This window comes from Saccostrea echinata, unplaced genomic scaffold, assembly GCF_033153115.1.
Source record: "Saccostrea echinata isolate AGI-Se365-2 ecotype Australia unplaced genomic scaffold, CSIRO_AGI_Sech_v1 ptg000051l, whole genome shotgun sequence".
Classification (NCBI taxonomy): domain Eukaryota; kingdom Metazoa; phylum Mollusca; class Bivalvia; order Ostreida; family Ostreidae; genus Saccostrea; species Saccostrea echinata.
Window position 1 is genome coordinate 10,146,783 of NW_026889800.1, and position 16,332 is coordinate 10,163,114.

The following is a 16,332-nucleotide window of genomic DNA, read 5'->3' on the forward strand; positions in this document are numbered from 1 at the left end:
AGTTTTGAGTTACCCTGAATATTTTTGGATTGGGACAGGTATCGTCTCTGTCGAGCCATTGTTCTTGACACTCTTGACTGCGAGTGCACCTGTTTGTTCCGTTACACCATCCACAATTGTATTTAGAGTCCATCGTCAAACACAGCCCACAATTTGTCACCATTTGTGTACACTTGTATATCCGGACTGGAATCAACATAAAAATACTTGTATTTGGTAGAAAACCTCAATTTAAATAATCACCATCAATATAATAAACGTTCTTCTGGCACTGGTGCATACTACCGGTATTCAACATTTAAAAAATACTACTGTACATGTGCTATTTATTAGTATGTTCAAAATTTAAGCCAATCATACTTCAGAAATTATTTGGTACAATCATGAGTTAGGGCTTTCAGTATACACCACTAGTTTTAGAGACCTTTTATCTACATAACTGTTTTGTTTTTTCTGGTTCTAGAGACCTTTTATCTCCATACCTGTGGTGTTTCGGGGCATGTCCAGAGGATATTTGTTTGGTCCCCACAAAACTTCAAACGTGGCATCAACATTGGATGTCTCCTGCGAGTACTCGAACTGAAACGTAATAAATAAATCATACATGTATGAACAAGTACGGTACTTTAAAGACAAAAACATGAAGATCCAGTATTAAAAATGATCTTATTATTAAGTCTAAAAATTTAACACAGTTCTAAAATCCTGCAAGCTTAATAATTTTGTGAGATTTTACTTACATGTATATATAAATTTAAACAAGTTTTTCTTCTCAATTATGATAAAAACATAATTTAATCAACAGATCTATGCAAAGAAATTAAATAGTTCTTTTCTAAAATGCAGCTCTGGTATCATGCTTTTTAAAATAATATATATATGTGATTGCTTGTACATGTATGCAATTCTGTCAATTCTCAACAGAAAACAATAAAAATATCTATAAATGACAATAAAAACAGTCAATGTTTTTTTTTTTTCTACTGACCTTGACCTTTTGACATGTGAGGCTGTTGGACTCCTCTTTCCCAGGAACAACAATATTCTTGTCTAAATACCTAAATCTACACCACATCTCATCTGTCTGACCAGCCTAGGGACAAAGATAGTCACATATAGTCACACTGTCTAAATACCTCAACCTACATCACATCTCATCTGTCTGACCAGCCTAGGGACAAAGATAGTCACATATAGTCACACTGTCTGAATAACCTAAATCTACACCACATCTCATCTGTCTGACCAGCCTAGGGACAAAGATAGTAACATATAGTCACACTGTCTAAATACCTAAATCTACACCAAATCTCATCTGTCTGGCCAGCCCAGGAACAAAGATGGTCACATATAGTCACACTGTCTAAATACCTAAATCTACACCACATCTCATCTGTCTGACCAGCCTAGGGACAAAGATAGTCACATATAGTCACACTGTCTAAATACCTAAATCTACACCACATCTCATCTGTCTGGCCAGCTTAGGAACAAAGATAGTCACATAGAGTCAAACTGTCTAAATACCTAAATCTACACCACATCTCATCTGTCTGACCAGCCTAGGGACAAAGATAGTCACACATAGTCACACTGTCTAAATACTTAAATCTACACCACATCTCATATGTCTTACCAGCCTAGGAACAAAGATAGTCATATATAGTCACACTGTCTAAATACCTAAATCTACACCACATCTCATCTGTCTGGCCAGCCTAGGGACAAAGATAGTCACATATAGTCACACTGTCTAAATACCTAAATTTACAACAAATCTCATCTGTCTGGCCAGCCTAGGGACAAAGATAGTCACATATAGTCACACTGTCTAAATACCTAAATTTACAACAAATCTCATCTGTCTGGCCAGCCTAGGGACAAAGATAGTCACATATAGTCACACTCTCCATATTCAAAGTGAGATTTTTAAATGTACAAATTAATCAGGTCATAAATATCCTAAAATGAATTATTACACAAGCAATAAAATTTAACATAATGATATGAATTTTAATCTACTCAATAAATAAATACCTTCATATTGACCAGCTTGACCACCAGCTGAGGGGAATCCCCAGAGTGGACGATGATGTCGGTGCTCTGTGATGCAGGGATCTCCACACGAGGACAGCTGTCCATGCTCGTAGTACCAGGGTCCTGCTACAGAAAACACAAGACATAAAATCCTTTATTATAGGGATCATAACAGATGTCCCCTCCATGGCACATTTCCCTCAATAAATGTAACATCAGGGCATGTAAAGAGCATACCCACAGCTTACAGTTTAAAGTGTGTCTTTGATACCAAATATATGATTTGACTATGCATATAGTGGTGTAGCTGGGCTAAAATACTGTGGATACTTTTCCGACTGAATGAGGTCTACGCTGCATTATTAAGCCTCTCCCCACTCAGCAGGTTTACAGTGTAAAATGCAAGCAGACAGATGGATTAACAGACAAACAAGAAATGCCTACCATCAAAGATCATCAATAATATTTAATAGAGGTGGGACGATTTACTGATACACCCATACATACTGATATTTTCTGCTAACTAAGATATGGTTTACAATACATGCAATGAAATATTGGTACAAAACAATACACGAAAGACCTAACCAAAAATTGAAAATGAAAGTATAGTTGTCTTGGAAAATAATGGCATTTATGAAATGAAGAGATAATATATTTTGATATTGAAAACATGCTTCTCAACTTGGTTATAGACTTTCAGCAATTAATACAGTACAATTCGTTTTTTATCATACCGGTTTTATATCATACTTCTTTTTTTTTCATAGATATCTGAAACACAAAACCATTTCTTAATAATTCATTATAAATTTTGTCTGTTATTATCATAGGTAAAAGTATACACTTCGCTTACTATAATAGAAAATGTCCGTCCGTAATATTTTTTCACACCTTTTCACTCTTGGGACAATCAACAAAACAAAAGATAACACCTATCTACACCTGTGGTTCATGCACTGTCGCTTGTCTATACACAATGGCTTGATTTTCACTTTGAAATTTGCCGATAGTGAAAGACTGGGGAGATTAGTCACACTTCAGTGCACTTACCTGAGCGATTGACAGGGAGTCTGTTTATTTCATGAAGTACATGACAGGATAACACGAACTCTTTTTTTTTTCATAACTTATTTTCTTCTTATGTTAATCCTGAATTGTACGTTCGTAATAAATACGTTTTACCAAATGTGTTGAAACTAAATTTAGTGTCAATATTAACCCAAGCTTTCTTACGCTTGGTGTCTGGATCAATGTTCATAGTTAATTACATTTACAAAACTGCCCGATTAATTAAGAAATAATTAAGTGAAACTAGAGCCGAGCTCGTTGCAAAGCAACGAGTAGGTCTTCCGTTGGAGCTGCAGGCAGGAAGAAGTGACCTTGAGTCAAGGTCATGCCATATCATAAGGTTATAAGCAATCTTGTAAGAGGTATCAACTAACAATGTTTTACTCTGTAGTATAAAGACGATAAAGGAATGCATGTGACCTTGAACTTGTCCAAATGACCTTGCGAAAGCCATGACACACTCTGGTTATGAGCAAACCCCATCTGTGTATTACTAACTTCTCAAATTCACTCATGTTCATACAGTCCATACATCCAGTCAAAATATCTTATCCTTAGTGACCTTGAACTTGAGTTTAGGCTATGTCACACTCTGCATGATACCAACAATGTTTCACTAGAAAAAGACGGTAACGAATTTAAAGCTTCTCATCCAAACTCATCCAAATGACCTTTCATCAAGACCATAACACACACTGGAATCCCAATCTGTGAGTTATTGACTGGATAAGGTTAGCCATGTTCTTTCAGACCATAGATCGAGTCAAATAATTTATCAGGTTCCACACAATGATTTAAAGATTCATTGTGAATGTTTTTGTCCAGTTTGGATATTGAACAAGACGTGTTTGTGAAACACTGATGCCCCGGTATTGCAGCTTATGGCAAAGGTTTAAGTTTCTCAAATCCGTATCCAACTCCAAGGTCAAAGTCAAGAGATAAGAAATTATATTACCCAAAGAAAGATCTCGTCTCAGTGAATATAACTGTGAAATATGAAACCGCTATAAGACTAACTATTGAAAAGCATGGCAAAGGTTAATTTTTTTTTATACTCAGGTCAAATGTTAAGGTCAAGGATAGATTAACGGTGTCCAAAGGAATGCCTTGTCATAAGAAATAGACATTGAAATATGAAAGCCCTAGCGTTAATTATTCAAAAGTTATGACAAAGGTCAAGGTTTTTTTTTTCAAATGTAGGTCAAACCCCAAGATCAAGGACAAAAGTCAAAACTGTCGGTACTCAAGGGAGGGTCTTGTCACAAGAAACACACATGTAAAAATACGAAAACCCTAACATCAACCGTTGAAAAGTTATGAATGAGATTAAAATGTTTCAAAGGTAGGTCAAACTCTAAGGTCAAAGGTGAAAAGTCAAAACTTTTAATTTTTTTTAAAGTACGTCAAACTCCAAGGTCAAGGTCAAATAGTAAAAATTGTTGATATCCAATGAACAGCGTTTTCACAAGGAATACACCTGTGAATGTGAAAACACTAGTCCCAACCGTTCAAAAGGTATTGCCAAGGTTAGATTTTTAAAAAAGTGGGTCAAACTCCAAGGTGAACGTCACAAGGTCAAAAATATTTATTCCAAAGAAAATGTCTTGTCACAAAGAATTTCGGATGTGAAGTATGAAAGCCCTAACGCCAACTGTTCAAAAGGCTAAATTTTGCATAGTTGGTCAAACTAAAAGGCTGTAGAAAGGATAAGAGAGACTCCGAGATATTCAATCAAGTAAACTTATGATATTGCAGATCAAATAAAGCATGAGCTATAAGAGCAGGCACGTAGCATCAGCCTCCCCCTTTTTTCAGACCTAATTTTTTACTTTAGTAATGTTCATTGAAAGTCCCGTTGGCCCCCACTTTTTGTTGCAGTATTGTCCCGTTGTCCCCACCCCTTTCTGCCAGGAAATAGGATTCTGGGCAATTTTCCTATTTTGGTTTTGCTTGTGAAGTCTTTTCAGGTAAGTTAATTTTTTTCTCTGGATGCCCCCCCCCCCCCCCTTTTCAAAAACGATGCTATGTCCTTGAAAAGTAACATGTAGAAATGTCTGTCCTGGCATATGTTATAGTGTTATAATCTACAGCCTAACTTTGCACTTAAACCACAAACACATACGTGTAGTACAAAATAATGATAAAAATAGAAATAATCAGTAATATTTAATTATTAAGATAAAGAATGAAAATAATACAAAAAATTCTATATTACATATATAGAGAGATTGTCAATCAAATGGCATGTTCAACGCAATAGCAGCAATAAGAAACTCGCCGACATTTTTTTTTTTTTAAAAATTCCAAATTGCTTTTTAATTTCTACAGATATTTATAATCCTTTCAATGTATGTTCGTGGATTATTGATGGAATAATTTTAGTTACATGTCAAGTTTAATATTATGGTGTTTGTGCTTTGTAGCAAGGATTTGCTAAATACTTATAATTTTCTATGATTGCACCGAAAAGTAGATACATGTTTTAAAGCAGAGCTGCCGCTCAAGCTTTATTTCTGTCGTGTAGATCTGGAGGTCTTTGTGTATATATCATAGGTAAAAGTACCAATACCGATGATCACATCCCTTCAAAGTTATATTATTCTTGCTTATTACGCCCCTTGCAGTGGCAGATCCAGGAATTTCATAACGGGGGGGGGGGCAAAGTAGAAGGCAGGGGAGGGGTCGGGGGGCTGCAATGAAGCCCCCAGAGGGTCTATAACAAAGCCCTGGTGGGGATCCAGGGGCGAAGCCCCCAGAAGTTGACAAATTCTTACAAATAAGAGATGTTTTTTCCTTGATTTAAGGATAATGGACATATAAGTTCTACATACAAAAAATTCGTAAACGGAACGGAAGGGGGGGGGGGGGCGTGCGCCCGGCGCGCCGGCCCTAGATCCGCCTTTGCTGTTTTTTTTTTATTTTATACATGTAGTTATGCACCTCACCAACCCTTCTTGTGTTCAAGATGTTTCAGTCGTTTGTTTGCATTATAACTTAACAAGAAGTCCGTGATTTTTTGTGTGAAGTTTAGTTTTTAAAATTCCGAAAATGACAGGCTAAAAGGATATTTATTATTGATGAAAATAATGAAATTGGTAAGTTCAAAATACACGTGCGGTGGCGATATTCAAAATTGACAGGAAGTCGGTTGACTTTTTAATACACTTAAAGATGGTGTCAAGAGGAAAGAGTTTGAAAGGTTTGATAAATACACACATGCATCACAGAGTTGACCAATATGAATGCATTATGATCAGGTCACGTGGTAAGTACCTCTATCACAATAATTGACACGTGGAGCACCTGCATTGATTTCTTATAATTAAGTTAAAAATTTATTTAAAAAAAAAATGAAGATATTAGTTAATAAAAGTTTTATTAATTATTTATTATTTAAACTGTAATGGTTTGGGTCGTGGATATCGACCTGGGTAGCTCAGTCGGTACAGCACCTGACTAGTGATGCAGGGGTCCCGAAGAAAATTAAAAAATATTTGTTAAAGGCACGTGTATAGTCAATCAGATTAGAAATACAGCGACTATCAGAATTCCGGGCCGTAAAAAAGATCTGATTTTGATTAGATCTCAGGTATAGGCGAATGTGTGTGTACTGAAGGGGTTAGTTAATTCATTCAAGATTTATTATATTGTTCGTTTGGACGAAGGCTTCATAAAAATATACACACTGCCTGTACAGGTACACTATACCGACACACATCAATGAACGTTCGGATTAATTCAAAAATCGGCGGACATTAATTTATTTTAGTTATCTAAAGGCAATGTTATTTCCAGATACATTAATATTTTCTGTTTTTTATGTCTCGGATTTTTCTTTTTTGTGATTTACCGGTTTACAAAGGCCTGTGTTTTAACAGCTGTTCATAAACGCTGTCAATTAATATATGATCAGAGAAAACGAGACATCTCCCGGTAATTTATTTCTTATGGAACATATATGGATTGACATCTTAGCATTTACCTGTGTAATTACGATGTTACAAACCGTGACGATGACTGGCCAGGAGGACTACCCGTTATAAAAACAACTCATGATCAACTCAGCGGACCTATAATTCACTTTAAAATATGCTGTAAATCAATAAAATCATTTCAGTGTAGTCGATATTTTATTGCAAAAATAATGAAAAAAATACGGGATTTAGAATTTTTCTGTATTTCAAACTCTCGATATGCATATATTTGGGGCGCTCTTGCATATGCACTTATAAAACGTGCATGTTCTGTGCTTGCATGCGTGTACATTGTATGTGTCCGTAAAACCTTAAGAGAGCTGATAAATGTGTTCTGATTTTCAGAAAAAATAATGGGAACCTATAAATAATTACACGTTTATCATATTGTTCGCATACAGTAACAAGTTAAGTAGAAAAAATAATTTGTTCAACATCGAGGTGCCCGCGGCTCTCTGTGGCCACGTGTATGTAAACGAGGACTGGACTACAACACTTAAGACACAAAGCGGCAGAGATGGATGAAACTGTTTGCTATATTACAAAGACTTGAATTATACTACATGTATATTTGAAGGAATTCTTATTTATGTTAATGTTTATTTAATTCTATAAATAATAAATGGACATTCACAAGAGTGATGGTAAAAATAATATGTGCGTAGCATGCGTAGTAATTACAATTATTTACCGAAGCCCCCATTCAATTACAATTGCAGATGAATTAAAATACAACAACACGGGATAGAGCAATACTTTTTTTAAATGTATTGTTGCGTGAACAGACAAAAACAGCGATTAAAATTCAAAATGATTTTTATGCACCAGTGTTTGGAATTAAGATATAAAAGATCGGTAAAGTAATCTTACTGATTCGATATAATAAAAAACATAACTTTCCATTAATTAATAGCTCTTTGTACAAAATTGACATCATACGCGATCACAAATACTAGCTTTGTTTATGGCCACAGGTGGCTAGTACACTGGTGACCTCGATCAAAGGCGTGGGATTCGAGCGTTGGGTTACATAACTAAACATCGAGCTGAACATGGAGACCGTAATATGCATACAGCTAATGATCGTGAATTATTCAATGCATACAGTTTAAAATCACTTACAAAGTTTGTTGTAATAATAAACGTAGAAAGATAGATTTAATATTCTCCGCTTTTGAACACTATTAATCTAATTTAAAAAAAGAAGAAAAGAAAGACTAGTTGTAATAAATAATTTAATAGTGAACCATAAACCACGTTTTAAACCTTATTAAAAAGAAAATTAACATTAAATACCGCAGGGTATATTATTGATAGCAAGTATGTTTAAGTTATACACATGAAGAGGTCTGATTTCCTTGCCGAATGAAAAACGTTACCTGTTTACCTGGCCTGCTTTCTAATACCTATTACGCAATACCCATGGTATACTCGAACAAAACAACATTTTCATTAAATCAAAAAAGTGTAAAAGAACAATTTTGTTCCCAAGATCCAGATCGAAATATTTACCGTTTTTGAGTTATAAAGCAAAAACTTTTAAGGGCCCAAGATCCCTAATCATAGGGGCCAGCCCCTTATAAATTGTATAATATGAAAGCCCTTGCATATATGCACAACTTTTGTTCTACATGTCTTAACAAAATATTTCTAGTTTTCAAGATATAAAGGAAAATATGTCAAATTTTTTGCTGTTTTCCGCGTTCTAACTTTTGACCCCTCTCTAGCGCCATTTTAAATGCAAAAATCAAAAAACAAAAACCGATGTGCACAACTTCAATGCTTCCTCTTTTCAATTTCAAAGGGTTTTGTGCTCCAATTATAACCATTTCTGAACCTTTGTCTGGAAATCAGAGGCATGCAAAATTCAATCAAAGGGGAATAACTCGTGAACAGAAGGTAATTTCCGAATTGTATTACGGTATTCTGACAGTGTTTTGTAAAGTCTAAAAGCTCTGAAAATTTGAACAAAATCTGTTTAAAAATGAGGAAGATATGAAGCGTCAAAGTTGGCGTCTAGGAAAAAAAAAAAAAAAGAATAATCTTAATCGTCACAATCAGTAGAAGGTCTTCCGTTGGAAACGGAAGACCTTAATTAACTCTTTCACCAGTCTGTCCAAGCGGCTTTGAATGCATATGCTCATCAGTGTATCAATTAATTTTAATTATACGGCGACATTGAGTGTAAATAGGTAATTTTTTTATGTCTACTTTGGATGAATAAAAGAAACAATTTGAATGCATGCTTTGTTGCTGTGTTAATTTATTTAATATGTGACCAAAAAAATAAACCAAAAAAAAAAAAAATACGAAACGAAACATTGGTAATTTGAATTGACCATAAATTAAAAATGAAAGTAGATCAAAATAAACAAGATGGATGCCAAGGGATCTAGAAGATTGAGTTTGAAGCGTATTAAGCTTTATTTAAGTGAATTTATTTATAATAAAAAGTTGAAACAGTAAGTAAATATTGTGAAATGATATGTCAGTTAACTTGTATTTCAAATAAACCTAAAAAATCGAAATTATATGTAACGTAAGATGTATAATACATCCAATAATTTACACAAACGTCGTATCGTCAGCCGTCCGACATGAATTTCAGCCGACTATGGTTATTATAAAAGTCGCTTATTATAAAGTTTTGGCCTGACAAATAAACCATGATAATAAACGAATTGTACTGTAATTATGTACATGTGATGTTTTTGATGAATTTTTAGTCAATGATATTGATGAACTACATAGTTATTTGAAAACGCAACTTGTTTATAGACATTTGGCAATACATACATGTAATAATATGCAATATTGTTTTTGTAAATTTTAATTTAGTCAATGAAATTGATGAACTTCAAGTATTAATTTCAAAGCACATGTGATTGGATATAAAATAATCTGTTGATTTAATATCAGGAAGACAAATATTAAAGTAAATTACTACGTTAATAATATTTTTCCAATTTATCATAATGCATGTATCATATTGTGCTATATGTATCGAGATACATATTGTATTGCAAGACCTGTGTATCGTCCCACCCCTAATATTTAAAGACAGCAACAACTAGAACTGTCCAAAAGGGATGAATATCCCCCGCTGGGTTTTTCAGAGAAGGTACCAAATCACTAATGTTTTCTAGATGTGAGAGGTGTTCACAATTTCCTTAAACATTTACAGTGAAAATTTAATTACTCATTATATTTTTTTAATGAATGAAACTAAGGTGCAGCCTAATAAAACATCAATACTAGTAATTACAGTGTTTTTTATTACATTGACAAAATAGTTTGCAACTATCTGTCATCTTTGTGAGACATGACACTCTGCAAATTGATTGTTGAAAAAAAATATTATAATTAATTATACAAAATCAAATTGATTTTAATACCTTTATATCAAACTCATTTTAAAAATAAAAGGCTGGTTCCAGTAACTATGTATTTTGACAAACATAAATTACAATTAAGAGACTTAGACAACAGAGATCTTTATTTCTTTCTGCCCCATTCCCAGGAGATATAGATAAGACCTGCTTCATCAGAGATGCCTTAACAGCTTCCCACACTGAACTCATTAATTAATCTTTAACTGGATGCATGTCCACTCATTACTCCCAAGGGACAAATGGATTTACACTATCTGCTGTGTAATGTAAAAACTGTTTTTGATACTTTGTGATTTTTTTTTTAGTTCTAATGAGTAGTTTTAAGCTGTAGTTCACATTTTTGTATAGATGTTCTAGATTCTATGTCTCTAACCTTAGACATGAACCCGAAATGACTAAGTTAATAAAAATGAAAAAAAAAACACCTGTAAAATGCAGAAAAATTATCAAATAATGTTGAAAATACCAGGTGCACATCTTCATATGGTAAATAATAAGTGTACAATTTTCATACAAATCTATGCAATAGTCTCTGGGAACAGATCCGGACAAAACCACATTATAAAAATGAAAAAAACACCTGTAAAATGCAAAAAAATTATCCAATCATGATGAATATACCAGGTGCACACCTTTATATGGCAAAGAGTAAGTGTACAAATTTTCAGACAAATCCTTGCAACAGTTTCCAAGAAATGGTCCGGACAAAATCTCGTCTACAGACAGACAGACGGACAAGCTGATTCCAATATACCCCCCCTAAACTTCGTTTGCGGGGGGGGGTATAAAAATGAGAACAAGAGGCCCATGGGCCACATCGCTCACCTGAGCATATTGGCTAGGAAAAAAACAAGAGGCCCATGGGCCACATCGCTCACCTGAGCACACTGGCGAGGAAAAAAAGAAAAAATCAGTTCAGTATTGAAAAGTTAACGGGGGAGAGAGAGGGGGGGGGGGGATGGGGGATTTTAAACTACCAATGCTTTCATATCAATATAACAAATAACTTTGCTGTTCTTGAGCAGAAGATTTTTTCCCATATATTCATTTGTAAAAATTTGATCCCCAATTGTGGCCCCACCCTACCCCCGGGGGTGCTCATTTGAACAATCATTTGAACGATGCTTCCATATCAATTTGACTAATCATGGCTTTTCTGTTCTTGAGAGAAAGATTTTTTCCTATATATTCCTCTGTAAACTTTGATCACCCATTGTGGCCCCATCCTACCTCCAGGGGTCATGATTTGAACAAACTTGAATCTACACTACCTGAGGATGCTTCCATATAAATATGATCAATCATGTCTTTGCTTATCTTGAGAAGAAGATTTTTAAAGTTTTTTTCTATATACTCTTACGAAAAACTTTGACCCACCATTGTGGCCCCACCCTACCCCCAGGGGTCATGATTTGAACAAACTTGAATCTACACTACCTGAGGATGCTTCTACATAAATATGACCAATCATGGCTTTGCTGTTCTTAAGAAGAAGATTTTTAAAGATATTTTCCTATATATTTCTATGTCAAACTTTGATCCCCCATTGTGGCCTCACCCTACCCCCGGGGTCATGATTTGAACAAACTTGAATCTACACTACCTAAGGATGCTTCCATATAAATATGACCAATCATGGCTTTGCTGTTCTTAAGAAGAAGATTTTAAAGATATTTTCCTATATATTTCTATGTCAAACTTTGATCCCCCATTGTGGCCTCACCCTACCCCCGGGGGTCATGATTTGAACAAACTTGAATCTACACTACCTGAGGATGCTTTCATATAAATATGACCAATCATGGCTTTGCTGTTCTTAAGAAGAAGATTTTTAAAGATATTTTCCTATATATTTCTATGTCAAACTTTGATCCCCCATTGTGGCCTCACCCTACCCCCGGGGGTCATGATTTGAACAAACTTGAATCTACAGTACCTGAGGATGCTTTCATATAAATATGACCAATCATGGCTTTGCTGTTCTTAAGAAGAAGATTTTTAAAGATATTTTCCTATATATTTCTATGTAAAACTTTGATCCCCCATTGTGGCCCCACCCTATCCCCGGGGGTCATGATTTGAACAAACTTGAATCTACACTACCTGAGGATGCTTTCATATAAATATGACCAATCATGGCTTTGCTGTTCTTAAGAAGAAGATTTTTAAAGATATTTTCCTATATATTTCTATGTAAAACTTTTAATCCCCCATTGTGGCCCCACCCTACCCCCGGGGGTCATGATTTGAACAAACTTGAATCTACACTACCTGAGGATGTTTCCACATAAGTTTCATCTTTCCTGGCCAGTGGTTCTTGAGAAGAAGATTTTTAAATGATGCCATTATTTTTTTCACTTATTCCTAATTATCTCCCCTTGAAAGAGGGCATGGCCCTTCATTTGAACAAACTTGAATCCCCTTCACCCAAGGATACTTTGTGGCAAGTTTGGTTGAATTTGGCCCAGTGGTTCTTTAGAAGAAGATGAAAATGTGAAAAGTTTACAACAACGCCAAGGCCAACGACAACGCCGACAACGACGATAGACAACGGACAAATTTTGATCAGAAAAGCTCACTTGAGCCTTTGGCTCAGGTGAGCTAAAAAGCAAAAATCAGTTCAGTATTGAAAAGTTTAGGGGGGGGGGGGGGGAGGGGGGGGGGTCGGGGGAGGGTGTTGAATTTTAAACTACCTGATGATGCTTTTATATTAATATAACAAATGGCTTTGCTGTTCTTGAGCAGAAGATTTTTTCCCATATTTTCATTCGTAAAAATTTGATCCCCCATTTTGGCCCCAACCTACCCCCGGGGGCCCTCATTTGAACAAATTTCATTCTACATTACCCATGGATGCCTCCATATCAATTTGACTAATCATGGCTTTTCTGTTCTTGAGAAGAAGATTTTTTCCAATATATTTCTCTGTAAACTTTGATCACCCATTGTGGCCCCACCCTACCTTCGGGGGTCATGATTTGAACAAACTTGAATCAACACTACCTCCGGATGCTTCCATATAAATATGACCAATCATGGCTTTGCTGATCTTGAGAAGAAGGTTTTCAAAGATATTTTCCTATATATTTCTGTGTAAAACTTTGATCCCCCATTGTGGCCCCACCCTACCCCCGGGGTTCATGATTTTAACAAAATTGAATCTACACTACCTGAGGATGCTTCCATATAAATATGACCAATCATGGCTTTGCTGTTCTTAAGAAGAAGATTTTTAAAGATATTTTCCTATATATATCTATGTAAAACTTTGATCCCCCATTGTGGCCCCACCCTACCCCCGGGGGTCATGATTTGAACAAACTTGAATCTACACTACCTGAGGATGTTTCCACATAAGTTTCATCTTTCCTGGCCAGTGGTTCTTGAGAAGAAGATTTTTAAATGATGCCATTATTTTTTTCACTTATTCCTAATTATCTCCCCTTGAAAGAGGGCATGGCCCTTCATTTGAACAAACTTGAATCCCCTTCACCCAAGGATACTTTGTGGCAAGTTTGGTTGAATTTGGCCCAGTGGTTCTTGAGAAGAAGTCAAAAATGTGAAAAGTTTACTGACAGACAGACAGACGGACGCCGGACAAAATGTGATCAGAATAGCTCACTTGAGCCTTCGGCTCAGGTGAGCTAAAAAAACACCTGTAAAATGCAAAAAAAATTATCCAATCATGATGAAAATACCAGGTGCACACCTTCATATGGCGAATAAGTGTACAAATTTTCAGACAAATCCTTGCAACAGTTTCCAAGAAATGGTCCAGACAAAATCTCATCTACAGATGGACGGACAGATGGACAGACAGAGAGACATGCTGATTCCAATATACACCTCTAAACTTCATTTGCGGAGGGGGGGGGGGGGGGGGGGGGTATAAAAATGGATTTCTTTTTTTCTACCTTATGCAGAAATACAGGTTGTTTAACATTAAAATTGCCTACCACAGATGGTTTCAAGGACACTAATGATAGAGTTGTACAGGAATGAGTCTGATAATGCCAAGAACAGTTGAATGAACTTTTGCTGCAGTCTGTACATCTGAAATGGAAAACATAATTTAAGTGGACTAACTCTTTTAAACATTCAATAATCATTAGACAAAATACACATTCTGGAATTCAGAAGAGTTGCTGCATGTAGACTGTGCTATATATACTTGAGTTCTCAAATCTTTAAAAATTCCAACTGTAGACATTCATAAAGATCTATTATTTCTTCTGCAGCATATTCATACATGTATGTTACTGGAAGCATGAATGTACAAATTTTTTATCATACATATCATACTGTGGAATTTTTTGAATTAATATTCTCCAACAAAATATATATCATTTATAATTATGACAAACATATATGTATCTTTGCTTTATGGCTCTACAAAATTACAATTTCACTGAATTTGTGTAATTATATATTCCCTTGGCAAAAACTTACGTTTTGTGAAATGTGCAGTCAAATACAGATACACTTCTTTTAACAAGGGCGTGACCTTCCACATGAAATTCTACCTCAAGGTCATGGTGATCTGCAGAAAATGGGAAAAAAAAAACTATAAATACATTAATCATTTTGAAATACAGAAAAATCGATAACATTCATATAACCATATAGAGAAATATATGGTCAGTCTAATATTTTTTTCTGACATCATTCAAGTTAGCAATTATAGAATAACACAAAAGAGTATATATATGCATTACTATGTTAATAAAAAATCCGTAGTAAAGATCAGTCACCAAAATAAGCACTCTGTTTAAATAACCTGCAATACTGTACTTCTTACTGAACATTCATAAATGATACTTCAAAATAATACAGCCAAACCTCATTATAATCAGAGGGACTGAGAAAAAAGGTCTAAAAATCTGAGAATTTGAGATATCGAGAGCAAAAAACACCAAGAAAAAATCGTTGGGACTTACAACTTACTTCAACATTATATCCATGGTATTTGAGATATTGATCTTCAAGATACCGAATTTCAACTGTACAATATAAAGTAACCCTAAATAATCAACTCAGTAAAAAAAAATAATTTAACTCTTTATTATAATTCAAAAGAAAACCTACACCTCAAGCTGAAATGGAATTCTAACAAGAGGCCCAAGGGCCTTAACGGTCACCTGAGTACAATACAACAATTAAGAGGATCCATAAACTGATAAATGAAGCTTTTTTGCCCAAAAGCAAGAAAAATAGTATGATTAGCATAAACAAAATAATTGATCTAGTATCTATCTGTCCCCCATTTATCACTATTACCATGCAGACTAATAACTAAATGTCTATTTTTAACCCCATATTATTACTTCTCACATTGGCCTCTCTTGGCCTTTGAAGAACATTTAAAAAGATAAGTTATTTTTGTCTTTTTGTTTTTATTCATCTATTATTTCCAAGTCTACCTGATCATTAAAACTATGAAAGTACTTTTAAATTTGTATAAATTTTTTTGCATAATTCTTTTATTCTATTAACCTTTCAAATACATTGTTTACAGTGATTAATTATGAAAGGTGAATGGCAAAGGGGAATAACTTTGCTCAGCAGAATACAAGTTAATAGAGCCCTGGCCAGGACCAGAACACTTGACTAAATGGTCCAGGTGTTCAAAATTCTGGTAAAAATACCTTTGCATATTAAAACTTTTACTATGTTTGCCTCAAATATGCCCAGAAGCATAGAAGATTTTCAAAGAAATACATTTTCACTATATTATTAAATAAATAAAGCCCCACCCTTATACCAGAACATCTGACCCAGGGGCCATAAACTCACAATTCTGGAAGAAGAACCCTTGCTCATCATAACTATATACTTGTTTCTTTGCTTTATAAGCAGTA

General features: G+C 34.9%; 1 protein-coding gene across 3 annotated transcripts in view; it reads right to left on the minus strand.

The window, feature by feature from the left end:
• Positions 1-16,332, minus strand: part of LOC133203768 (plexin-A4-like) — a 56,452-nt gene that overhangs the window by 16,212 nt on the left and 23,908 nt on the right. For 2 of the 3 annotated variants that reach the window (XM_061339557.1, XM_061339555.1), the window contains exons 10-15: positions 14,924-15,014; positions 14,431-14,527; positions 2,038-2,163; positions 989-1,093; positions 483-579; positions 14-186 (exon numbers count right to left, since the gene is read on the minus strand). In XM_061339557.1, coding sequence (XP_061195541.1) covers positions 14-186; positions 483-579; positions 989-1,093; positions 2,038-2,163; positions 14,431-14,527; positions 14,924-15,014 — 689 coding nt within the window. The remainder of the gene's footprint in view (positions 1-13; positions 187-482; positions 580-988; positions 1,094-2,037; positions 2,164-14,430; positions 14,528-14,923; positions 15,015-16,332) is intronic. The other variant, XM_061339556.1, reaches the window with a different exon arrangement.